Source organism: Onychomys torridus, chromosome 1 (assembly GCF_903995425.1).
Source record: "Onychomys torridus chromosome 1, mOncTor1.1, whole genome shotgun sequence".
NCBI lineage: Eukaryota > Metazoa > Chordata > Mammalia > Rodentia > Cricetidae > Onychomys > Onychomys torridus.
In genome coordinates this window covers 31,515,608-31,542,826 of record NC_050443.1, presented here as the reverse complement: position 1 = coordinate 31,542,826, position 27,219 = coordinate 31,515,608, and the positions used below count along the sequence as shown (strand labels likewise).

The following is a 27,219-nucleotide window of genomic DNA, read 5'->3' as shown; positions in this document are numbered from 1 at the left end:
AGGCCTGGCCCACTGTCGGAGGTGAGAAGTGGGGCCTGTCAGCATTGCCTTCTCCACAGCCACCAGAAGGCAGAGTGCTGTCCGGCCTTCAGACCCCTGGACACACTGAGCATGCTATAATCTCATTCTGTTAAGGGGTCGGGGGACACTATTTGTCCTGGTCGCCAGCCTGGGTGAGTGGTGTAGGCAGTGTGAGCACACTGTGCAGTCCGAGCACACTATGTGGTGCCGCTTTGCTGACAGGGGACAGGACACTGAGAATGAGGTTTTCCTGAGGCCCAGGAAGTCCTCAGTTAGTTCTACCATCTTCCCCTCATTTTTGTTATCACCCCCAGACTCTAGCAATGACCCAAGACTTTATTCCAGTTGCTTAGCAAGGGCAGTAAAGGGACTGTGGGCCCAAATGGCAAGTCAGTAAGCTTGGCAGGACCCGAGGAAGGCTTTGGTGCTGCAATATGGAGCATGCTTTTCCAGCTGGAGCTAGGGCTGTTAGTTTGCACAAAGCACAGTAATGTGAGCTCCAGCCACCCTCCAGCTCTGTTCTAGCATTCCCCAGCACCAAGCTGCACCCCCATGCATACACACATACATTGGGCCCAGCAATCTCCCTGGGAAACCAGGTCCCAGTGAGTGCCTGGTGTGCAGCTAACTGCTCATTACAGTCACGGCTGTGGCTAAGTATAGCTCCTGCACACACAAGACCAAGACAACAGGGAAAGCCTTTCCATAAAGAAGTCCCACATGCAGACACCCAGACAGCTGCACACGCATGCTCCTACACTCACGCACAGTGGTGGCCATGCACACATGCACACACGCTTGCACCGACACAGTGTTTCCTCATCAACTCATTCACTCAGGAAATGTCTTTTGAAGGGTAGGAGTGTGGTCAAAAGCACACATTCTTGAGCCAGACAAGACTGAGTTTCCAGTCCTGACTGCATCATTGCTTCCCAATTATGTGAGCATGGATGACTTAGTTTCTTTGAGCCTCAGTTTCCTTTGTAAAATTGAGAAGGCAACCATGATGTCCAGGGGAATGCCTCAGTGGATAAGAGCTCTTGCTGTGCAAGAAGGAGGACCTGAGTTTGAACCCCTAACACCCACATAAAAGTTGAGTGTGGCCACACAGGTCCCACAGGCTCTGGGGAGGTAGAGAAGGAAGGATTGCTGGTGCTTCCGGCTGCCAGCGTAGTTCCAGGCTCAGTGAGAGAACCCCGTCTCAAAGGAATAAGGAGAGTAAAAGCAAGCAAGACACCTGATGTCCTTCTGTGACCTCCATGGCGCTTGTGGACATGTATACTCACATACGACACATGCATGAGGGTTGGGGGCAACACAACTCTGTGGGAGCCTTAGAGTCAGTGTAGGGCTAAATGAGATGAGACACGGGTGTGTAAGGTGGGTGTGGCTCAGGATGTGCCAGTACACAGTAGCTGTCTTCATCCCCACTAGTAGATACCTACTGTGTGCCTGACCCTGTGTTGGAAGCATTATCTAGAACTGTTATTCCTGGAGGGGGGTATGTAATGTGATGTCTGGTGCACAGTAGGTGCTCAATCAACATACTATTTTATGACTGAATGTTTGGATGCTTATATCAAAGGGTGGCCAGATGTTCTCAGAGCTTTCTCCTCCCAGGAGGTATCCACCTACATTTGTCCATCTCAAGCCAGTCAGCAGCCTCCATGAGCCAGCCTGTTAGAGTGGGCGGTGCTTGTTCAAGCAGCAGTACCTGAGCTGCAGGCAGCTGGATGCTGGACCCCAAGCCCAGAGCCAGCTCTGGCCAATCCTGGCCCTAGCTTGGGCAGACACAGGAGTCCCACGGGCTCTAGCACAAACTGGTACAGATGTCAGATGGGCTGGGGCCTCTGGCTTGACACAGGGTGCGTTTGCATTTGCTGAGGAAGGGACTTGGGTCCAGTGTGGGTACAAAACAAGCTTCCAGATTTGGAGACTCTGTCACTGTTCCCAACCTTTGAATAAACCGACTGTTAAACTGCCCAGGCCATCTCCTCCTATCACACCTCCTCAAAAGGAAAGTGACATTTCCTTGTGCTTTTTAAAGCCCAGACTGGCTGGGCTAGGCCTCGGTGTGGGGTGGGGAGGGAGTGGGTGGCACCGGGAGTCACACAGCCCATGTCTCTCCTCACCTTGAGTGATCTCAGGATGCTGGGAATAGACATGGTCTCATCACCTCCCTGTGCGTCCCAGATTCCAGTGTCGATGCCCAGGTTTCGAAGTCCCAAATCTAGCACCCGTGTCCAGGCTTTGAATTCCTTGTTCTGTCCGATGGCTGGGCCAGATGCCATGGAACGACAGCACCAGTGCCTTCAACTGGTCAGCCTCCTCACTGGAAAGGTATCCTGGTGACCTTGTGTCTGCCTCCATGAGCGAGACATGTCATGCTTATGTCTGTTGGACACTGAGGTCTTTGTGTAGCAACAATAGCTGTTCCTATTGTCAAGGAGATGAAAGGGATCGTGTCCACTGCCAGTGTGTACAGGTGAACCATAGTTGGCACCCCAGTTGCCAGTACAGATCTGGGTCTTCTGTCAATCCCTGAGCCAGTAAGACTGTCCATCCCTCTCTGGGGAGGCTGACGTGTCTGTTTCTGATGATGGGGTATAGAGAATGGTTAGAGATGGGGTCTGTGGCCACCTTAGCCATAGATTTGTGAAGAATGACTACCGTTTGCCACTTTGGAGACAGATGGACAGTCATTGTAGCAAGTGCTTATGTGGACACAGACAGCAGTGAACCCGTGACTGCCTGTCCTGCGCGTGTGGACAAGAGTGCTGGTTCACTTCCTCAGAGGGTTGCAGGGAGATGCAGACGGGGGACTGAGACACAGGAGTCCACATGTGTGCACCCATGACCACACACATGCAGAGGCACAGATGGGAAATAGTCTGGTTTGTGACTATTAGTGTTCCCTGGTTTGGGGAAGGGTCCTTGTTTCTCCTACTAATTGGAGAGCTTGGTTGAGCCTTGAGGCAGAGCCAGGCAAGATTTGTGGGTCCAGCTACCTCCCAGACCTTGCATCCTCGTGAAAACTAATCTGGAGCGTGTGAATCACTAACACCTCTCCAACTGGACTCTAAATGTGGGCGAATGTTATTGTATGTAAATCACAGCTCGGTGAAGCTTGGATGTTAGTGTGTTAGAAGATGATGCATGCATACCCTGGGAAGATAAAAAGGATAAGGAAGACCAGCTCAGTGGGGAGGCTGGTTCAGATTTTAACCTCCTCTGATGGCGAGGGAATGGACCACAGAGATGCTGAGAGAAGGGCACCGCTGGTGTGAAGGGCCTAAGGCAGACAAGTGTGCAACAGCTTTGAGGACCACGTCTGAAGATGTGGATGTGGGAGGAGAGACCAGAGTGCACCTTGGTAGGAAGGAAGGCCAGAAGGGGGCAAAGGCTCAGATTAAGCAGGCATCTCCTACAGGAGAAATGGGAGCCCTTGCTGTGTTTGAAATAGAGAAATGACACAATTGAATGTCTGTGCTGTGTGAACCAGAAATGTTGGAAACTGGAGATGAGCGCAGAGACCATGCCACAAGCCACAGGGAGAGATAACATGTGTGTGTGTGTGTGTGTGTGTGTGTGTGTGTGTGTGTGTGTGTGTGTGGCGCAGCAGCTGGAGTGGAGAGGGCTCTGAGTGGGCCTTGGGTTTAAGCAGAACCACCAGGATCTCCTCACAGATGAAACGTGAGTTGTGACAGAAAGAGAGATGTTGAGGATGACAGCAAGGATTTTGGCAAGGAGGTCCTGGAAGGATGGAGATGGAGAAGCCTGTGGGGGTGGTGGGTGCTTGGGAGTTTAGCTGCCAGGTTAAGCTTGAGTGAGCTACTAGAACACCACTTGGGGATGCCAGGGAGGTGGGCACAGGAGGCCTGTATTTAGGGGGAAGCCTTTGGGAGTGTGCCGTTTGATGCTTTCCCAATGGGAGCCAGACCAGAAGTCATAACTGAATCAGCCCAAGTGAAGGGGGGATGGAGAAGAGGAGCCAGGAGGGCTCTCAGAGGTGTCCTTCAGCTGTGAGGCTCAGAGCAGGGTGTGGGGAAGGAGTGGCTGGAGAAGGGGGTCCCCAAAAGTAGAATGGAAGAGACCGAGTGGCCAGAAGCAGCTGGAAATGCAGGAGCCCCTGTGTCAGCTGGCTCCGTTCTCTGCATCAGTTGATCTCACCCTGTAGCCTCTGTGCGAACCACTCACCCCACAGCTTGTTAAAGGCCCATTGGCTATCTTGTACACTCTCCTCTGGGGCCTTGTCACCATATGTAGGTGCAGTTTTCTCTTCGTGGCTGCTTAATAAATGTCAGCTCACCTGGGGGAGACTCAGCTCTATTCGCTGCCCCTCTTGTCAGTATCCCGCACACCCTGTGAATATCCAGCAGATAGTTACAGCATGTGGGCACTCACTAGTGGTCCCTCTCCATTCTTGCCCTCCTGGAGTCACCTTTTATTCCCCTCCCCAAACACACACACACACACACACACACACACACACACACGAGTCAGGATCCCATATGACATCAAATGGACACTCGAGAGAGTTTCCCTAGTGGGTTCCTGATAAACTCCTTTTCTACCTCTTCCATGGAGCCCAGACCTCAGTTTTCTCATCTGCTGAATGGAGACAATTGAAACTACACTGCTAATGATCCAGCATTGGTGTGTGTGTGTGTGTGTGTGTGTGTGTGTGTGTGTGTGTGTGTGTGTGTTGCTCACATGAGATTCAAACTAGGAAGATGTGTGTTAAATGGTGGAAGGCTGTATCTATCGCCACCAGGGTGGAAAGACTAATGTCTTCCTTCAAGAGCAACTTGAGAGATATGAAAACAATGTACAGAGGGAAGGTGCTGAGGCAAAGAGAGTTTTGAGAAAACTGTTCTCAAACCCTGCCTGCCTCATCTAAGCTACACGGGGCTTTGGCACACATGTCTCAGGCACACTGAATCCTAGTTTTCTTTTTCTACAAAACTCAGGTAAAGGTTTCTCTAGAGAAACGAACAGTCCTGCCCTCTGGTGAGCGTGCACTTGGGGCGATGAAGCTCCATGGAGCTTCATATTGCTGTGACTGGGTGGCAGCTAGAATCTAGAGGGTGGCGCACCCCATTCCTGGCCACCTGTTGTGGATGCTTAACATCAGCAGGCCTGAGACAGCATGAGGAGGCCCAAAGCTGGAGTGGAAAGGAGGCCAGGCGGGAAGACCCGCCTGCTCAGGGGGTCCCAGCACCCCTGAGTGTGGTTGTCACTGTAAGGAAGCAAAGCAATGTGTTCTGTCCACTGCAGAGGGCAGAGCTGGAGAGCAAGCGGGTGGAGGTTGATTAGGCAAGAGATGAACACTTCTCTTAGAGGCGTCCAAAGCCAAGTGAGTGACTGTGTCACAGTGACCATTGCAGGTGGTCACCATCAGGGACATCTGTCCCAGGCTCACTAGCAGAGGGGATCACCAGGTGCCTCCTCCGGAGGTCCTGCTTACCAAGCTGGGTGCTTGTTCGTGTTTATCTTATTTCAGTCTGGTTCTCCTCTAGAAAAGGCTTGAGGCATGTAGGACACACCTCCAGAGATAACAGATAAAAGCCGCCAAGGGTTAGCTGAGTTCCCAGGCAGTCCGTGCAAAAGAAGAACCGTGTAGGGCCGCTGACTCCGGGCTCAGACGGCAAGCAGCTGAGTACGTAGACTGGGAGACACACCTGTCTTGGTGTCTGAGGAAGGTCCCACGTGGGACACTGGTGGGCTTCTGAATCTGATGTATTCTGGAAAGGTGAAAGCAGGCCACCTGTTGTCACTACTGTCTGTTCCTCAGTATGCCTTCCTGGAGTCTCGGGTGTATTCGAAACATGGGCCTCTGCCACTCTGCCTGCCTGTGGCTTACAGATGGATTCACCGGGGCACAGCCATGATGACTTGTCACATGGCCATGGCCATCTGGCTGCTTAAAGGAGCTGATGAGATGCGGCGCAGCACAGGGGTATGGGGCAGAGTGGGAACTGACCTACCGCTGAGGACGCAGACTCTAGGGCCAAGATTCTTCCCCCGAAACCTTCATGCTCCCATGAAGAGAATGCTTCCCTGGGCTTGCAGAGGTTTATATGTCAACGTGTGGAAGGAACCAGAAAAATTCCCTAGATACCCTCTGGCTATTGATATCCTTCATCGTATTACCAGAAACTCTCAGGCAGCTATAAGGCTCAGTCCCCACTTACCTGTGACCTTGTTTGTCCTTCACCTGGAGCCCCAAATTCTCCCAGTTCCAAGTCAGGCACTCAATGCAGAAGCTGGAATCTGCTGCAGTGTTAGGTCTCTGTCCTCTGTAGGCCATTCTGTCCTCTGCAGGCCATGCCCTCAGTTCTGGGTGCTGGACATGCCTTGGGTGGGCCATGTAGTGCAGGCTGTGAGGATGAGGCTCCTGATCTGTAGGTAGTAGGCAGCTGGATGCAGGTACAGGACAAATTCAGGGGAAGGGAGACATGAAATGCGGCACATTCTCCCCTTAGCTGCTGCTGGAGCTCTTCTTCTGGACCACTGGTGATTTGGGGAAAACAACCCCTAGGTGCTGTGTTAGAAGAGGAACCGTGGCCTGACTCCGGTTCAACAGAGCATGGAACAGGCAGGGGCAATCTCGGTGCTTTTGGCACCCCATACTTCTTCCCCGAGTCCAGGAAGTCCCGGGCCTCAGGGCATTTCCTCCATGCTGCTCAAGTGTGTGTTAATTCCTCGAGTGTCTGTCATTGTCCCGTTTTAAGGACCGCGTGACTAAACCCCCCAGAGGTTACCACCCTGCTGTCAGACTGGCCATGGCAGAGCTAGGATTCGAACTCTGTGCTTGGCGGAAGCCACGCCCAGGCCTCTACTATCTCAGATGGCCGACTTCACAGGCTCTCTTCTTGTGCTTCCTTGAACGTCACAGCCATGTGCAGAGTGAGTCTCATCTTGTCTCATAAATCCCAAATGCCAAATGGACCTGGGGGCCTGTGAGCCACCTAGGACATAAGTGAAAAGAACGCATCTGCTCTCGTTCCTAGGGCTCTGGGTTTGTATCTGTTTCCTCTATCTCCCCAGAGCCTTTGCTGCCACCACTGTCATGGGAGCCTCTGCCCATCCCACCTCTTTTGACCTCCACCAGGTTCATCCTTGAAATGGGGAGGTGGAGAAGGAAGGATTGTTGGTGCTTCCGGCTGCCAGCATAGCTCCAGGCTCAGTGAGAGCACCCCATCTCAAGGGAGTAAGGGAGTAAAAGCAAGCAAGACACCTGATGTCCTTCTGTGACCTCCATGGCGCTTGTGGACATGTATACTCACATATGACACATGCATGAGGGTTGGGGGCAACACAACTCTGTGGGAGCCTTAGAGTCAGTGTAGGGCTAAATGAGATGAGACACAGGTGTGTAAGGTGGGTGTGGCTCAGGATGTGCCAGTACACTGTAGCTGTCCTCATCCCCACTAGTAGATACCTACTGTGTGCCTGACCCTGTGTTGGAAGCATTATCTAGAACTGTTATTCCTGGAGGGGGGTATGTAATGTGATGTCTGGTGCACAGTAGGTACTCAACCAATATACTGCTTTATGACTGAATGATTGAATGTTATATGAAAGGGTGGCAAGATGTCCTCAGAGCTTTCTGTTCACACTCCCAGGGAGTCTGGGCCCATCCATTTGTCCTTATTGCTAAGTCCTGGGGCCCTCTGCCCTACCTTGTCAAATGTCTCCCAGGCTGTGCCCTAAGCAGACAGCCTGATCCCATACACGGGGACCAGGGCTGGCCCTGTCAGATTTTGTCCCTGAATGACTTGGTCACTCTGCTCAACATCCAGATAGGAAGTGGCCTTGGGCCCATTCATTTCCCATGGGCTGAGAGTAGACAGGTCCTCTGAGGGATAGTGGTGGTGTTTTGCGCTTCAGTTTCCATGGTGACCCTCAACTCAATGGCCCCATTCCATGGCTGTCAGCTGCTAGGCTTTTCTGTGTGGGAGATGCTCTGATGCTGAGCAGTGGGCAATGGTGGATTGACCAGGTGGATGGTGAGCTGGGCAGGTTGTTTGGGGCCAACAACACATCTGAATGTCTCTCTGCTTATGCTTCCTCTGGCATTAGCTCTCTCCTTCCATCCCTCCCTTTCCCCCTCTCTCTTTCTCTCTCCTTCCCTCCCCGCTCTGCATTTATTTATTTTTGTATTGTTGTGTGTGAATATGTGAGCCATAACTTGCATGTGGAGTTCAGAGGGAGTCAGTTTCTTCCTGCAGCTGTGTGTACTCCAGGGACCCAACCCAGGTTGTGAGGCTTGGTGGGAAGCGCCTTCACGATGAAACATCTCACTAGCCCCGTGTGTGGTCTTACTCCGCTGTCATTGTCACCTGCAAGAAATGAAAGCTTGGAAAGGACTGAGGGACTATCCAAGGCCGCCCAGTTGAACTGGGACTAAATTTCAGACTGGTTGGCTTCAAGGTCATGTCATTCCTTCTCAGCTGTTGCCTCCTTTGACAGACCTGAGCTGCTCTTGGCCCAGGCAGAAGAAGGCGGGGGCACTTGGAGTCAAGAGTTTTGGAAGAAGATGGAATGGCAGGGTACTGACTAAGTAAAGGTGCAGAGCTCTTGTGATCAGAACCCCATGCCAGAGCCTAGTGTGGCGTCTCAAAGGCTCTTCTGAAGGGCCCCTCAGCCTTAGGCGGCTCCTGTCCCTGGCTGTGCCTCTGTCTCTGTTCCTCCTGCCCAAAGAGTGGCTTTTCACAGATGTGGCTCACCTCTGTCTCGGTGTCCTGAGTTTCTAATCACCTCATCTCTACAGTTCTGAGATAGGGTCAGTTTAAGGCATGGCAGTTCAGTGGTATGACAGTAAGGGTATGGGGAGAAATGAGCCCTTTAAGGATTTATGCATGCTATGACTTAATCAAGTCCAAAAGGTGAGAGAAAACGATTCATCCGAGATGAAAGCACATGACCTTTGCCACTCCAGGACTTTGCAGCACATTTCCCAGCATGGCCTGGTTTGGGTGCCACCAAGGACAGGGCCCTGAGTGTGATTTAATGGGAGGTGGAGTCCATCCTGGCCTCTGAGTTCTATGAGGCCCGAGTACTACCTTTCCTGATCCTGGCCCAGCTCTGGATTGAGAACACTGGATTGAGTATGAAGAAAGGGCACAGAAAAGGGTTCTGCACCATGGACAGTTGTACTGGGCTGGCTCAGGGGCTTTCCTTCACTCCCTCTTGTCTGGTCTCTTTCTCCTTGGGCTTGTGTGTGAGTGACCATTTCTGGTGTGGAAAAGGGTCTGGACCATGGGCTGAATCTCCACTCGGTCATTGACACACCAGCCCAAGACTGATCTCTCCAGGAGATGGTCTGTCAATGTGCAAACATGTTACAACCCACACATGCACATACGTACTCTTGTAATGCTTCTCCCTTGCACACAAGCACACTATAGACAACACATGGCTCAATATGTGCACACTCATGCGTATATTCCATACCTCATACATAGCCCCATGCATATATATATATATATATATATATATATATATATATATATGCATACGTGTGTGTGCGCACGTGCGCGCGCGTATATGTGTGTGTGTGTGTGTGTGTGTGTGTGTGTGTGCACCATTCAATACAACATAGATGCGTCCATGCATCTCACACATTTCTCCCCAAGTACACTTCTCCAATACACAGGAATCACATAGACTACACAAAGCCACCACTTGAAACTCTTGCTGAGTCTAGAGAGAGTGAATATACGCCGCGGTCATTTTCATATGCATACACCAGCTCCAATGTGATATGGTACTTCCCTGGATGCACACAGACTTTCCAAACATGGCACACTCTGCTATGCACACTCACTTCCCAGCTCATACCACCCCAGAGCCCTGAAGGGAGCTCTTTTCGCCTACTACTCCCTGATCAGGTGCCAGCAGGGGCAGGGCAGGGGGCAGGGCAGGGGGCAGGAGCAGGGGGCAGGGCAGGGAGTAGGGCAGGGGGCAGGAGCAGGGGCAGGGACCCAAGCAGAGCACTGGGACCTCCCTGGGCTTGATGCTGGAGGCTGTAGAAAAAAACAAACAAAAAGGATAGACCTCGTGAGCTTTCCAATCCTGCAGCCCTGGCCTGCCTAGCACACTGTGGGTGTGCCCAACCTAAGGAAGTCCAGATGAGTCTAATTCAGTTTCTAAACCCAACTCAACTGACAATTTATTTAAGACAATTGGCCATCCTGTCTGCTCTGCATCACTGACTTCTAATGGATGCTGTGCACCCCCATGGGGAGGATTCCATTAGGCAGAAAACCTGACCTGCAGTTTCTGGGGGCCTGAAGCCTGGACATGGGCCAGGGCTCCCCTGATTAGCCATCATGGGCTCCCCTGATTAGCCATCATGGGCTCCCCTGATCCTTAAAAGGGACCAAGTCTAGCCCTCACTTTGACCTTGGGGAGGGGGACTGGTCAAGGTCACACAGCAAATGAGTGGCCAAATGATGCTGTCAGGCCCTGCACTGTCTTACAGCCAGACACTTGCTCCTGAAACGCGGATGGTAAAAACACAGATCCCCACGGTGAATTCCCGAACAGCTCCCAAAGGCAAGCACAATTTCCTAAAGCCTACTGTAGTATAAATAATTCCTAAATGAGAGTCACAGCACATTTGGTCATTTTAATAGATAGTAGGGTGCCTTTCTGATTTATGGTTTCAGGGGTGGGGCTATGATAAAAATAACCTGGCGATTTATAAAACATCTTAAGTCAACAGATCCTTAGTAGGTTTGTCTGACTTTACAGCCAACAGCCTCACCATCCTGGTTACCATAGAAATGGATGCCTTGCTCTGTTGCTATGGCTACCACTTTCTAGAACACAATTGGTGGGTCTTATGGTTTGTGATTTAGTTCTGGAAAAAATAAAGTAAAATAAAAAGAGCCAGAAACAAGCAGCTTGTGTCTGTGTGTAGCATCATCAAGCCATGGCAGCTCTGTGTCCTCAGTTTTACAAGGCAGCTGCTGCCCTGGCCAGGCTGGCGACAGCTGCCTCTGGGCTGCCTGACACAGCTCTTCATCCTTGGGTCGTGGTCTCAGGAGGGACCTGGTCCTGGATATGGTGGGGCTCCGGGGAAGGGCTGGGAAAAGGAGCAAGCAGGAATGGCAGGCAGCCTGAGAGTGGCAGGGAAGGCTGAGGGGGCCTAGAGGCAAGGAGCTGGAGCTGCCAGCGCTGTGGGAAAGTCAGTCGCCCCCTAGTGGGGACACAGCGGGGGGCAAAGGGCTGTGTGGAAAGTGCAGAGAGAAGGAAGGGAGCAGAAGCAGAGTGGCTCGCTGGAAGTGACTGGAATCTGTTCTTGGAGAGAGGTGGGGAGGGGTGACACTACACAGTGTCACTGCTACACTCTCCGCGTGCTGCTCTGAGTGTGTACACATGAGTTGTTTGTGTGCATACTACCAGAGTGTGGCTGGTTGGGGTGAGGTGACATATCTTGTTAAGATTTCTATGGGCTGCTCATGCCCTCTGTGTGGTCCAGGCACTGAGCTGTATTCTCCATGTGTCTGAGCTTAGGACATAGGTTAGGTGTGTACTCTGGGTTATCCAGTCTGTAGTCTGTGGGTGATGGTTGGTACACAATTCATATAGGGCCCAGACCCCAATGCTTGCTCTGTGGGTGACAACCCCAGCATTGCTCTGGAATTTGCTGTCCTGGGCCTATCAGGCAGAGCTTGCCTCCCCATCTAGGGCCAATGATGATCATGTCTCTCCCTGCTTCCCCTTATCTGTGATCTCTGAATACTGTGAGGTCTTGCCTACCAGGGGCTCAGCGAGACTGCAGGCTAGGTAGGATGCAGGCTGGACCACCCAAAGATACTCTCATCACTGGTCCATCTTCAAAGGGCTGCTTCTGCACCAGAGCTACTGAGTGTGGGCACCAAGGCCTAGGATCCATTCAGCTGTGGCCACGATATCATCTAGTTGGTTTTAGCCACCTCTGCCCTTCCTCAGTTACAGCGAATAAAACAACATAGAGCCATCCAGGTCTAATCCAAGGCTGGCTTCTCAATAAGCAAAACTCACGCAGTGTGGCGGTGAGAGAAAAAAGGGGGAAAAGGGGGGGAAGAGTCAAGTGTGGTGGCATGTGTTTGTAATCCCAGGGTTGAGGAGCAGAGACAGGTGGATTCCTAGAGCTTACTGGCCAAAGTGTAGCTGAATCTGTGAACTCCAGGCTAAGTGAGAGATCTTGTCTCAAAAAACAAGGGAATTAACTAAGGAAGACACCAGAAATTAACACACACTCATACACACTTTCCTTGTGTTTTCTTTATAATGATTTGTTTGTGTTTTTTGTATGTGACTGTTTGTCTGCATGTATGTATGTGCACACTTGGTGCCTGTGGAGGCCAGAGAAGGAGCACTGGATTCTCCAGAACAGAAGTTGCAGAAACCACCGTATAGGCTCTGGGAGTTGAACCTAGGCCCTCGAAAGAGCAGCAGAGCCATTTTAATTGCCAAGCCATCTCTCCATGCCTGACTCTGTTTTTTTTTTTTTTTGGTTTTTCAAGACAGGGTTTCTCTGTGTAACTTTGCGCCTTTCTTGGAACTCACTTGGTAGCCCAGGCTGGCCTCGAACTCACAGAGATCCACCTGACTCTGCCTCCCGAGTGCTGGGATTAAAGGCGTGTGCCACCACTGCCTGGCCCAACTCTGTTTCTTTAACATGGGTTCTGGTGATCGAACACCAGGATTCATGTCCGCATGGCAAGTGCTGTACCAACAGAGCTATCTCCTCAGCCTCCGTATGCTAGTCTTACTAAGATCAGGCTTTTCCTGGACCTCCACGGCCCTCTGAAGACCAGTATTGTGAGGGACAGATGAGAGGAGAGCGGAGGGCTTGTGGGACTCCTGGGAGATCAATGCCCTGTCTGGGCTATTCTCACGAGTCTTTGCAAACACTAACGAGCCATCACTGGAGACAGACTCATGGCCTCCCTGCGTGGTTGTAGAGATTCCTTGAGGAGTACCTTGGCAGGCTGCCTCCTGAGTACCACAGTTGCCAATGGGAGCCTCACCCCAGGGGAAGGGCTATTAATGGGGCACTGAGGATGCCTGGGATTTTCCACATAGTGTGCATGGCCAGAAGCCTCTCTGGAAGAAGGACCCTCAGGTGCAAAGCCACCAGAGGAGGCACTCTGGTCAGAGTGGCAGAGAGGTACATGTGGCAAGAATGTTGGGTACATGTAGGGTGATTCCCTGAGGAATCAAGTGAAGCCAGAGCACAGTGATCCTGGTGTGGCAGGCTGAGGACTCTGGCCTTTTCCCTGTGGGCAATGTGGTAGCTGTCATGAGCAGCTCTGGGACCAGTAGCCATGTGACTGAGACTGAAGCCTAACTTTGATAGCAGTGGTCCTGTTGAGAGAGGATACAGAAGAAAAGGCTGTGTCAGGTGTCACTGCAGGGGTAAGGTATAGCTTGTCCCTGGGGATTCTAGGCTATGAAGGCCAAGCTCCAAGAGGGGGCCCAGAGAGAGTCCGGGTCCAAATACATAGCAGATGAGGATGCATGGTGACTTGGAAGGGCTGCAGTTCCGGGTGAGCTGGGGTTGAAGGTTAACGACTCTTCTTTTTGCCTCCACTTTGCTTTCCTGGTTTGTCCTCCATGCATCCCAGGTCTGGAAGAGCTGGATCCTGAAGGAAGAGCTTCCTGGAGTCAGAAGACCTCCTCTCTAGCCTGCTTCCCTCAGCTTTCCCCAGCCCCGCAGGCTTCAGAGGGTGCAGGGACCCCTAGTTTCAGCCCCCTGCTCCGCACTGTCTTTGTGTGTGTCCTCCTCCTTAGCTGAACAGGGAGCTCCCTGAGAGCTGGACTGGTGCCTGGGGGAGAGTGGTGGGAAGAAAGGATGGATGGGTGAACCAAAGGATGGTGAGCGGTGTAGGGGCAGGGAAAAGGAAGGAGGGAGGGGAAACAAAATGAGGAAGGAGGGGGCAATTTGAAAAGAGGAGAAAGACATGGAGAGGATGAAGGAAGGAACAATGGGTGGACAGATGGATGAGTGTATGGATGGAAGAGAGGAAGGATAAATGGGCAGAAGGGAGGGAGGGGGAAGATGGATGGATGGAAAGGAGACACAGGCTCACAGAAGGATGAAAATGGATTGCATGTGACAGTAGCCTATGAGAAAAGGTTCTGAAAATTGCATTGCTATTAAGCTAACAGGATGCCAGTGCACTGTAACAAGCAGATCTCTTCCTGTTTGTGGGCTCAGGTAGCGTGCGGCATTAGCTCCCAAGACGGTTGTCATTCTGTCATGGTGCCCCTCCTGCTCTTCCCTCCCCTCCCTCAAGCCCAGGACTTGGTTCCAAAGATCCATTTAGTTCTCGGTGCCCAGATTTTTGGCAAGTTGGGCTGCAGGCCCCATGGTTTTGGTTAACCCAAGCTAGCAACTCTGAGCCTCCCAGAGCACATGGAATAGGGGAGGACCACCAGTTTCAACCCCACTAAGGCTAAGGCGCTTGACTTCCTGCTGCTGATGGGGGGTGGGGTGGGCGGTGTCTTTAAGCAAATGAACTGGAGTCACAGGAAGCAGACCCAGCCTCTGAGGGACCTGGCTCCAGTAGAGCAGCCCCCTTCTATTTCTCTGCACACTTTGGTCTCAGCGTCACTGTCAGTGTAGTTAAGTACTGTCACAGACGCCTCAGATTTCAGTGGCTTCACATAGCACAAGCTTTTGTTTTTTGTCTTTTTCATTTTGTTTATTTCTCATCAGAGTATTTAGTGACAGCCCAGCCCAATGTAGCCAGGCTCCTTCTCTCTCACGGCTCTGCTGGACCCCGGAGCATCAGTGTTTGGCTAGCATTGGGAAAGGAGGCGTAGGTGAACAGGGATGCAGGCTTTGTTGGCCAGGCTCAGCAGCAGCACTTTCTCCCCCTGGACTCTGAGGAAGATAATGTGGTGTGTCAGCTTGGGTTGTGTTGGAAGTGCTCGGTGCATGACCTGCTCCTAATGTGGCCCTGTGCCTGGACCCAAGGCAAGGCACTCCAGGTTTCTCCACTCTGAGTGAGAAGCCTTTACTCTGACACCCTGTGTTTCTCGCCCACAGTATGTGGCCTTTGCCTCCCTCTTCTTCATCCTGGTCTCCATCACAACCTTCTGTCTGGAGACCCATGAGCGCTTCAACCCCATCGTGAACAAGACGGAAATTGAAAATGTTCAGAACGGCACACAAGTGCGATACTACCGGGAAGCGGAGACGGAGGCCTTCCTCACCTACATCGAGGGCGTCTGCGTGGTCTGGTTCACCTTCGAGTTCCTCATGCGTGTCATCTTCTGTCCCAACAAGGTGGAGTTCATCAAGAACTCACTCAATATCATTGACTTTGTGGCCATCCTCCCCTTCTACCTGGAGGTGGGCCTCAGCGGCCTGTCCTCTAAAGCTGCCAAGGATGTTCTGGGCTTCTTGCGTGTCGTCCGCTTCGTGCGCATCCTGCGCATCTTCAAGTTGACCCGCCACTTTGTGGGCCTGAGGGTCCTGGGCCACACGCTCCGTGCCAGCACCAACGAGTTCCTGCTGCTTATCATTTTCCTGGCCCTGGGTGTGCTCATCTTTGCCACCATGATCTACTATGCTGAGAGGATAGGGGCGCAGCCCAATGACCCCAGTGCCAGCGAGCACACACACTTTAAAAATATTCCCATTGGCTTCTGGTGGGCTGTGGTCACCATGACGACACTGGGCTATGGAGACATGTATCCTCAGACATGGTCTGGTATGTTGGTGGGAGCATTGTGTGCTCTAGCAGGAGTGCTGACCATTGCCATGCCAGTGCCCGTTATCGTGAACAATTTCGGGATGTACTACTCTTTAGCCATGGCTAAGCAGAAACTACCAAAGAAAAAAAAGAAGCATATTCCACGGCCACCACAGCTGGGATCTCCCAATTATTGTAAATCTGTCGTAAACTCTCCTCACCACAGTACTCAGAGTGACACATGCCCGCTGGCCCAGGAAGAAATTTTAGAAATTAACAGAGCAGGTAGGAAACCTCTTAGAGGCATGTCGATTTGACCTTTCACCTCTGCCCCCTGTAGCAATGATTCCAGATTCAGTCAGACTGCTTCCTTAGTTCCATGGGCAACCCAGGACCCTGTGCCCAATCTTGAGGTGTGGAGCCTGGGGCCCCAGGGAGATGCTTGGCGGCCAAATCCAGAAGTCAAGAGCTTGCTGGAGGGATCTTACTGGTGGCCCTGGGTAAGGAGGTTGATGTGGTTGGTCTCATGAGTTCTGAAGAGACCCCCACAGAAGTTTGCTGAGGACTCTCTTAGCAGGAGCCCAGAGGCTGCTGCTTGGTGGGAAGGAGTCAGGCGTAAGTCTCTGACGGGCTACTGACCCGTGGTGGGCAGGGAGGGAGTGGTGTGATTCAGAGACACCACCCAGCCTTTGGTTTGGTCTTTGACATGGGTACCTTCAGGCTGTGTAGACCGGCAGGGTGGTACATGAGATCTGGACAGCTGAGTCTCTGCAAAGGCAGTAGCCAGGATTCTCAGCCCTAGCAGAACCTAGCCGAGTAGACTCCTGCTCTGATGCCAGCTACCTAGTTCCAGGTCTTTGCTAGGAGTTGCCCCCAGGCTTCCGTGACAAGCTTACTTACCCCATAGCATGCCAAACCAGCTCATCCTCCGCCACCACTCTAGAATTTAGCATTTATCTTTAGGAATCTGTTGGCGTGACTCTGGCTTTCACGTTGTCTGTTTGGGTTGATGGTCCAGTGGCAGTTTCTGGAGACCTTCTGATGGAAGTGGCGGATGAGCAAAGAACTAGAGGGGGGCCACACCCCGGGCAGCTTAGACGAAAGCGTTATGGACCAGCAACAACCTCCCACCACTGAGAGCTGTCCCCATATCTAGCAGTAGGAACTGTAGCAGCAGCAATACGAGACATCCCAACCACTTACCCACAAATTCACTGGGAGACAGGGGGTGGGGGGTGGGGTGAGACAATACTAGTCACCGAGGGATATATTCTCATATTCCATGGCTAGTGGTTCATTATGGGACTATCTCAGTTTTATGAGAACCTGCACATAGCACATAAAGTTGACCATGGGGCTCTGGTCTGAAGATGAAAACCCATAGTCTACCTCTACCCATGGAATCCCATTGACTTACTCTGAGGACACAGGGATCTCCAAGGAACAGATGACCCAGAGAAGAATGATGACATGAAACTAAGAGGTACTGGGTGAGTGTGAGGTTGGAGTGTGCTGTTAGATTTCTTTAGTCTATGAAGAGCACCCCATGCCTGGGGCTGGCAGGGAGGGGCAAGCTAGCTCAGCCTCGGGTGAGAGAGTCTGTCTTTCATGTGGGTGGCCTCCCTCAGTGGATGATTGATGTCCTTGCTGCTGGTGTGCTATCTGATTCACCTTCCCATCCCAGTCTTTTATCCTACACGCTGGGGCAGCCTGAGCAATGTCCCAAGGCCTACACTTCTTTGGCCATGGGACATTCCAGCCCTTTCACCCCATTCTATGCCCTCTCCTTCCTGAGACTGCTTGCTGTAGGCACATAAGCAGAATGTAGCTTGTGTTCTAGATTGGGGCAGGGAATGAATGCAGGAGGTCTGAGGTAGAGACCTCTGGTCAAGCCTTGTCTCCATTTATGGGAAGCCCCAGGCCTACCCTTTTGTTTCCAGTTAGCTAGCCATTTTACCCCCAGGAGCCACCACCAGGGCAAGGACAATTTCCTCAGCTCTGCTCTGGATGGCCTACCTTCTCTCCCAGCTCCACTGTGCACCCCAGGAAGTGCTCAGACGGAGGGGCATCACATGACCCTACTCAGCCCTTCTGACTCATCTTCCCCAACACTAGGTCAGTCAGGATTGGTGCTCCAAAAATGGAGCCCCAGGACAGCCCATTGAAGATCTGGAGCTTATTCCAGCCAGGCACAGATAGTGACATTATTGCCCATGTACTGAGGAGACACACACACACACACACACACACACACACACACACACACACACACACACATACACACACACATACACACACACACACACACACACACACACACACACACACACACTTCAGCTAGTCCTAGTGATATTAGCTCTTTCCTCGTGTTGCAGCAGATCTACAGAGCCTGCAAATTCCTGTTTCCCTTGGGTTCCTCAGCCCTGCCCCTGAGAGACATCTTGCCCTGGCTCCAGATTTCAGGAACTCGAAGAGCTCCGATTTGGACAGTCTTATGTTTTGCCCAGTGAGGTCAAGTTCCTCCTTTTCCCTCTTCCACACACACTATTCCCTTTTCCTTCCCTGGCTGTTTTGGTGCGTCCTGGTGTTCAGCCCCGCCCCTTAGCTCTAAGACTCAGGTCCCACCTCCAGTCTCACCTTTCACCTGAACACTGCTCACCGCAAACGCGTGTATGAGAGCAGGGTTATCTATTGCCGGAGGGCACATGAGTTTCCTAGGCTTGTCTTTGGCCATCCCTGTGCCAGGCTCCCTCCCTTCTCATCCAGTCCCCCTTTTTTTCTCATCCCTGTATACCTGGACAGGCATGGGGCAGAGGTGAGAACGGGTGGGAGAAGCCAGAGCTCAAGGAGGCAGATGGGGTGGGTGGAGACCAGATCCGATGGGCATGTGGGAGATGAGGCAAGTCCTGCAAGTTTCTTCGGCAGCGGCAGTTGAGCAGGTCCCTAACCAGTTTTCTCTAGTTCCATGTCTAACTCCTGGGCTAGGGACTGAGGCAGGATGCTGGGCTTTGACTGCAGCCAGCTCTCCAGCTCCTTCCCCTCGCCTCCCCAGTCTGTCTGTCCCAGGGATGTTGTGAGCTCTTTCTTTGGGCCATAGCTCGAAAGGCCTTGGTATTTGTGGGCTCTTGCCTGAGGGGCTGCCAAAGGTTCAGGTTTCACCTGGCCATGGGAGGCTGGGGGGGGGGATTGTCTGGGACTGAGCCCCTTGGAGAAGCTGCCCTTTTCCCGGAAGGGGCTTCCTTCCCCATTTACAGTGGGGTCAACGGCTTGCTCTGGGCAGCTGGGAATGTTCATTGTCTCCTCTGTCCCACCGTGTCCATTCTTGTGTCTAAGTGTCTCTGCTCCTGTGGTGTGGGTCAGTCCTTTGTGCTGTGGGGTCCAGGGTTACAGGGTCCCAGCATAAGGGATAAAGAGGGATGCAGGTGGCCAGATTTGGCTCACTTGTTGCTTTTGCGTATGTAGAGCCCAAGTGATGTCTCAGAGACACCCTACCCTGCCCAGAAGCTACCCACTGCAGCCTCAGGGTGGTCTTTCAGGGGAGAGCTTCTTTTCTGAGCACAGGAATCTAAAGTCCCCCTTTTCTGGGCCCTCCAGCTGTCCTCTCTCGGGCTACTGCGGCTGCCTGGGAATACCTCAGGGCAGGGAGGGTGGCAGTGTTGGGGCCAGAATTGATGGGGCAAGACATGGGGGAGGGGTGAAAAGAATCCAGCTGCAGGGCTGGCAGCCTGGACCTGGAGTGGAGTCCACACTGCCCACATGGGCAGAGGGAGCTAAGGAGAAATGAGATGACTTTGAATGCCAGGCATGGGTGTTCTTTTCTATGTTGTTCATATCCCCTCTCTCCACTAATCATGCCTCTCTCTCTCTCTCTCTCTCTCTCTCTCTCTCTCTCTCTCTCTCTCTGTTGAATGAGTGTGGTGGTTCCCAAGACTGTATCTCTCACAGCTTGTCCCCCTTTAGCCTGAGATGTTTCCCCCTGAGTCCCAGCTGAGCAGACCCCTCTGGGGCAAACCCAAGGCAATGCCCAGCCCAACTAACCCTTGTCCAGTCCTGCGTGCGCCTGGTGGCGCCCGCTGCTGGTGTGAACAGTAAGTACATCAGAAGTGTCTGGAGATGGCAGAAAAGCGTGCCTGCTGACAGAGGGCATGTAGGTTCTCTTTGCTCCAAAGTTTTAAAAAAATGACCCTCTCACAGACGTTCATCTCAGCTCATTTCAAAGCCTGGAAACCATCTCTGAGACGCTGCCCATGCTGTCATTTCATCACTGCAGGCCTGTGGGGTCCTGGGGTCCTGGGCCCAGGGAGACAGGCCCAGGTCTCTGAAAGCAAGTGGGGGCCTAGGTTGCTAGTTGCCCTTTAATCCTAGGAGTGACGAATGGGTGGGTGGGGACTCGGTGATCTTGCACCTGTGGCCTTTCTCATGGTTCCTCAGGTTTAGACAATTGGGCTATTTTCTCTTCTGGCCATCCGCACTGGAGTTTGGGACAGGAAATGAATGGCCCAGTGGCTGAGAGCATCTTCAACTGCAGATAAAACAACAGCTACTCAGCCATAGCATCCTGGAAACTGCCCACCATCTTGTCCCCCTGGATTCTGGATGGCTGTCCCGCCCCGCCCCGCCCCCACTACCACCGAGGGACTGCCCCATTTTCAAACCTTTTACAGTTCAATGTGGGAGGCTGGGGGTAGGGGGCATGTAGGCAGAGACTCAGGCCCAGAGGAGGGGTCTCAAGCTGCACTGTCTCTATGGAGGCAGAGGCAGAAAAGAGTAGTCACTAACTGACCCTTTCTTGGACAAGAAGAGCAGGCTGTGGACAGCCACTCAGGAGCATCTTTGCCAGCTGGAGAAGATGCGCTTGGAAGCCACTTATGTTCCCCTGGAGAAAAGTCATTCGAGGCACATGGACCCCAGCTTCCAACCCCTCTTCCTCACCATACCACACCCCCATCTCCCCAGCATTCTTCTTCCAGCCCCCCAACCCCCCAGGAGGGAGACAAGAGCCAAATGGAGTGTAAGGGAGGATATACACCCCCCCAGATGCTAGGCAGCCCCCAGCTTGTCACATGGTGCCAGAGTTTCCCTAGGAACTGGCCTTTCTGGTTCAGAGTCAATCAGGAGTGAAGGTCCTGGGATCTTCAAGGAATGCACTGTACGTGAAATGCCTTGCCATCTTGTACGACAGACTTTTTTAAGTTCCAAAATTATGATGGGAAACTTTTTTTTTTTTTTGGATTTGCTTTATGAATAAACCTGATTGGTCCATTTCTCTTTTGACTGACTGCCTCTTTGTAGTGACATGATGTACATGGGTGGTGATCCCACTCACGTGCACGCAGGGAAGGCTCACTCCTGCGTGCAGTTCCATGATGTGAACAGGATCATGGGAAAAGGTCAAATCCAGTGGGAATTTCCCCTAGCTTCCCTTCAGAGACCCCCCCATCACGTCCCCCAGGCTGGTTTCCTCCTTCACCATGGGGCTCTCAGAGGAGGCTTCCCCCATAGGTGCAGTATTTGAGTCCCCAAGAGGGACAGAGATGGGGGACAAAGATCAGTCATGTGAAGGCCTCCAAATCCTTCCTCTTGAAGTTAGGACGGACAGGGTGCCTGGCTGTAGCCACATTTTGTCCTCCACCATACATGTCCCCCTGAGATCTCCTCCCAGGTTCCTCCTTAGGCTACTACAGGAGCCAAGCCTCAAATGTCCCCCCACTCAAGGCCATCAGCATCTGTTGTCTCTGCACATCCATTTGTTCTGCTTTCCAGGGATGCTGCCAGAAGGGACAGGAATGGGAGCCCCTCCCACTTCCCTGTCCAGCCATCACAGCCTCATGCATATGTGTTGATTTTTGTTGTGCAAGCTGACCAGGTCCCCTGGAGTGGTCTGTGGAAGCACTGTTGAATGTGTGTGGACAGCAGTGTAGGTCTGCATGGGGATAGAGCAGATGAAGTGATCTAAGTGAGTCTGTGTGGGTACACAGGAAATTAATCTGCATGAATGATGGGGTAGACCAATCAGAGTGGGTCCTTGGAGTGGTGGTGATAATGTGTAACCAGGCCTAGTCTGTATGGGGAACAGGAAATTGAAGGGACCCGATTGAGTCTTTGTAGAGACAGTATAGGTATGTCCAGCTCTTAGCTGTGTACAGGACCAAGTTTCAGAGGTACCTGATTATGTACCTGTGTGAACAGTGTAGAAGATGTGATCAGGCTCAGTCTGTGTAGAGGACAGTCTCAGAGGGACAGATTGGGTTCTTGTAAGGACAGAACAGAGGTGTGGCCAGTCTAGTTTCCATGGGCCACAGCATGGTAAAATAGGGTTGGGGGGGGCAGTGTAAAATATGTGTCCAGGCAAGTCTGTAGAGGGGATGGGAGATCTGAGGGACCAGACTGTGTCCCCATGCAGACTGGCTAGAAGGTGTGAGCCAGCTTAGTCGGTATGGGATAAAGTTGTAGAAGCACCCGATTTGGTCCTTGTGGGGCCAGAGAAGAAGGCCAGGGCATCTGAATGGCCAAGTTGGACCCAGATGGAGTGGTGGGAGCAAGCTGAGTGGTCAGACTTGGGGATACATCAGGAACCAAATGCTGGAATGGGATCTGCAGGGGCGGGGGGATGGAGGAGGTCAAATGGAGTCCAGCCGGGCCCAGGGCTGAATATTGCTGGAGACAGTCAGGGGCTGGTTAGAAGCAGAGGGTCTGAAAGGCTACTTTTCTGGACTGGGGCCTTTCTGAGTGTCTGTCTGTTTTCTCCCTGAGCTGTGTGTCTGGCCCTCTCCCCATGATTACATCATATCATCCTGTTTCATTAACCCTGCCTTGGGCCCTGGGCCTGGCCCCAGCACCACACGCCAGGCTCATCACCAATTCATCTTTTTGCAAACTTTGAGCAAACCTAGGGGTCTCTCTCTCTCTGCGCTGTCAGCAGCCCACCCCAGCCTTCACCCTCCTCCGTGGACCACCCACTTTTCCATCCTCAGGAACGGGAAGTCCTTTGTCAAATGCCCTACCTTCGGCCTGTCACCCCCTCTCACTAAACAGTTTTCGGTGTCTCAATAGCTTCTGCTTATATGTTTGAAGATTCCAAACTGAATGGGGAGGTGGCGAAGGCCGCGCTGGCGAACGAAGACTGCCCCCACATAGACCAGGCCCTCACTCCCGATGAGGGCCTGCCCTTTACCCGCTCGGGCACCCGCGAGAGATACGGACCCTGCTTCCTCTTATCAACCGGGGAGTACGCGTGCCCACCTGGTGGAGGAATGAGAAAGGGTATGTAGAGGAAGCTGAGCTCTCTGCATCGGCCGGGCCCGCCTTGCACTCCTGCAGATGGGTGGGCAGGGCGGCGGGCAAGGGGCGCTGAGGGGTAGGCAGGCACACTGAGGGGAAGGATGGAGGGAATCCCCCAAGGTTGGCCTCTAGAGGTCAGAGTCCTTTCCCCAAGGGGGATGCCAGGTTGGCAGTGAGAAGCTGAGGCCCAGGCAGCTGTAGGTTGGTATTCAGATAAAGGGTAGAAAGGGGCTTGGCACAGGGTGGATGACCATGGGTTGTAAAACCAAGCCAAGGATGTGCCTAAGGAGACGGGGGGAGTCTCAGTTCCCCCAGAGTTCTCTAGTGGGGTAGAGCATGTCCCAAAGGCAAAGTGTTCTTTCCTAACCTTTAGTTGTGGAGGGCAGTTGGCCTGGCCACCACCCTGTGAGTTTAGTCTAAGGTCGTGCTATGGAAGAAGTATCCTTTAAAGAGAGTCTGCAGGCCAATGGAAAGGGAGGCCTCAGAGAGAGGTGGCTTTGGAGCTGGGAGATAAGGCCACTGTCCTTATAGAGGTAAGCTGTGTGCTAGCCAGAATATTAAGAGTAATAAACAGAAAACTTGCTAAGACAAAGTGTATCAATGGGACTTGGTATAGCCCTTTCCATAGCCAGAGCACGTTACCACTGCCCAGGGTGAAGGACCAGTGGTATTCTTGCAGTCAGGATTTGGAGAGGTTTAGCACGGGCTGGGGTGAGGCATGGAGAGGAGCTTAGAACAGTCCACACAGGGCTGCAGGCACTGGCCTGGGCTGGGAAGCTCATGCATGCATCTGTGTACCTCACATACTCACACAGATGCATGCTGACAGCGAGCAGGGTAGCCAGACACGAGTCAGAATCTTGGGAATAATGATGTGTAGTCTGTGGCCCCTGTCAATGGCACTAGTGTTGGAAACGGTTAAACCAGACACAAGGAGAAAATAGACTTCCAGAATCAAAGGCAGACCGAGGAGAGGAGAGAGACAGTCTTCACCAAGATGAGGGAAAGTCTTTTGGGTTGCGCACGACTGCTTAGTTACGCGCATCGGATTCAGGCTGGTCTCTGCTTGTTTGCCCTGCCTGAGATCCCCTGGACCTCAGTGCGGTGTGCTGCTCCCTGCATGGTGCTGCATGGCAGAGGGCTACCAGCCTTGAGAAGGACCCCATCCTTGACATGGATGGGTCTGCTGCTCTCTTTGCAACTGGCTTTTTCCCAGGTAAAGTCTCTAGAATGCCCAGGAGCAGGAGCCACCCTGAAGAATAAGGGGAAAACTATCTCCATGGCTGTGCCCTGCCCAGTAAGGTCCCACAGGCTGCCTGGCTCCTTTGTCTTGGATGCTGGATCAGTCGGTGTGGCCTAAGAGAAGAGAGTGTCTCTACCATGCTTCCAGAAAGCACCCCATTTCCTAGTAGTGCTAGGGAGTTGAGTGTAACCCCCATCCACAGGCGACCCCCAGTCTCAGAGCCCACCTGAGCTTGGGTGCTGGACTCTTTGGGAGGCACCAAGGGTGAAGGCCCCCCGCACACGTGTCCAACCAGCCTGGCTCTCACAAGGACTTGCTTTGCTCTGGCTGATTCGGAGCCCTTTAGGTCTGCAGGTGCAGAGCAGAAGTAGGGACTTCACCTGTCCCCCCAAGGAGGGAAGAGAAAGAGGCTGCTAGGCTGGTCTGCTGCATGGGAAACAAGCCAGCTGGAGAAGAACCTGCCTGCCTCTGCATGCGGCTGTTGAGTCTCTCCTCCTCCTTCCTTAACAACTAAGTACCCAGCGAGCAAGCGAGCGGGAGGGGAAGGCGCGAGAGGAGTGTTAATTGTATTCTCTACATACAGATCTTTGCAAAGAAAGCCCTGTCATTGCTAAGTATATGCCGACAGAGGCTGTGAGAGTGACTTGACCAGGCGGCTTGGCCCAGGACACTGGTGGCTATTAAGCATCTGGGTGGACCTGCAGCCCCTCCTCACCCTCGGACAGAGTAAATTCACGCCATGCAGGTTTGCCGGACGAGTCCGGGTGGCCCAGGCACTGTCCTAAGACGGACGTAGCTTTTTCTACGGCCAATGGTAACTGACCGTAGAGGATCGCTCTTGTTTCTTTTCCTTTTTTTTTTTTTTTAGAAGTTACCCTTTATTTGGGGAGGGGGGGGTGAAGGGGAGCCTTAGCATGACTTGCATGAAGTTAAACAGAAAACCCGGCTAAACCAAACCCAGCAGCCCCCGCTGTGACTGGATGATTACTCCCACCACCACCAAGAACGGCGAGCAAAGCAAGGGCTCGACTTTCAGTGTTCTTTATTCTGACACACGGTGTCGGAGCCCAGCTGTGATGGCACTCGATAGAAGTCTGTACACTGCTGGGAGTGGGGGGCCAGGGAAGAAGGATGGGGCTGGGGAATGGATTGCTTTTTGTACACAAGACCCAGAGGAAAGGTTTCAAAAAGGCAGTCAGTCAGTCATCGGTCATATTGACCTCACCTTCGTAGCTCATCTCTCACGTGGAACACAGAGAACTTTGCTCCGAATGGGATTGTGGGAACTCACACAGCCGCCCTCTTCCATCTCTGTTTGGCATGCTTCTGACCCAGCGGACGTCTCCCCAAGACCCCGACAGCGGCTAGTTTAGGTTGATTCTCTCATCCCAGTGTGTAGATCCAGTGTGACCAAGCTTCATAACAAATTGTTCATAGTTACACCATATGGATTTTCCAATGTCATTTTAAAGCCAAGATGTAGAGTACCTCCAGTTCAGGACCATCAGAGGGGTGCCCCCCTCCACCTTTATTAAGGCACAACCTGGCATTGTATGCAATTTAGTTCTCTTCAGAGTAAGAAACAAAAACAAAAAAAAAAACTGCATGCCCAATGTTATGCAAAGAGATTCGAGCATGAAATAAATTTTGTAACATGGTTTCTGTCTAGTCTAAAGCAGATTTGTTTTTCTGAAGCAATCAGAGGTTTGCAGAGACGTGCTTCTGCATCTCGAATAAATATAGTATTTTCCCAACAGAAACAGAGGACAGTAGCTTGGCTTTGGTCTGATTCTAAAATTAGTGTGTGTGGGGGGAAGGATGATATTTTTGAAAAACACATGCTTGAGTTGAAAAAAAAAAAATGCAACATCCCGAGCTTCCACTGCACCATTTCCTGGAAAGACAGCAACCTCCCCTCCCCGGGCCCTGGCCCTGGAAATAAAAAGCTGACTTCTGAGATGAAGCACTGAGGAGTTGAGTTTTTATTGCCTTCAGGCAGCATCTCCACTCTGTTCTGGCACGGCCGAGCTGATCCTAGGCCCAACTACTACTGTAGTCATCTAAGCTGAGGTGTCGCTGGGCTCCGAGGATGCTGGCCCCTGTGGGGGTAGTGCTGCAGATCCTGTTGGGCCAAGGGACGAAAGCACATCCTCTGTGGGGCTCACCTGGTATGGTTCAGGGACTCATCTTGGGGGATTCTTACATGAAGCCATTTTGGAACCTTTAGTTGCCCTGTGCAGCCATGGGCATCTTGCTAGGAATATTGTGGGGTCTGACTGTCAGATCTGGGTGCCCTGGCCTGGTCTAGAGATGGCCTCATCGAGGACGCCTCTCTCAGCCTGGATCTGGGGATATTCAATTGCAGGTTTGGGTGTGGGGTAGAATGGAAGATCTGACCCTTTTTCATCATTAGTGATTCCAGAATGTTCACATGGAAAGAGACCCCAGAGGCTATACAGTCAGCCCCTGAGCATCTGAAGATGAGGAGACAAGGTCAGAGAAGGCATCAGGCTACTCAGGGACACCAGAATGAAGATGTCAGCCCCCCCTAAGGTTTCAGTCCCCTTTGTCACCTCTCAGCACAGCCTGAGTCGGTGATCCCATGGGTGGGTGGGACAAAGTTTTACCTACTAGTTTCTCACCTCTCCAAGGACTTGTCTCAGCTTCCTGGTACCCAGTGAAATTCCAGAACTCAGAGGCTGTAGTTGGTGGAGCCTCTGCCCAGCATTTCATAGCTAAGTCTCAGGACAACCAGTGAGGCAGTCTGGGCTGCTGCCTGAGACTGGTGTTGATATGGGCCAGGGATCTGCTAGGAAGATGGGGCTTCGCTGAATACCACAAAGCCAACCATAGGCTTAAGAACACTACAGCCAGAGAGGATCTACTGTGGAGGGGGCATCTCACAAACTTGCCCAATGTCAGCTCAGAACAGTCGAATCACCCCTATTACAGCAGAGAGTGAGAGAAACCGAA

The 27,219-nt window shown here is 52.3% G+C and overlaps 1 protein-coding gene across 2 annotated transcripts in view; it reads left to right on the top strand.

The window, feature by feature from the left end:
• The window catches only part of Kcnc1 (potassium voltage-gated channel subfamily C member 1), a 41,538-nt gene extending 15,329 nt beyond the window's left edge, over window positions 1–26,209 (top strand). Inside the window, exons 2-4 of one of the 2 annotated variants that reach the window (XM_036180578.1) lie at window positions 15,074–16,007; window positions 22,797–22,985; window positions 24,830–26,209. In XM_036180578.1, the coding sequence (XP_036036471.1) occupies window positions 15,074–16,007; window positions 22,797–22,985; window positions 24,830–24,894 (1,188 nt within the window). In that variant the 3' untranslated portion in view covers window positions 24,895–26,209. The other variant, XM_036180570.1, reaches the window with a different exon arrangement.
• The last annotated feature ends 1,010 nt before the right edge of the window (window positions 26,210–27,219 follow it).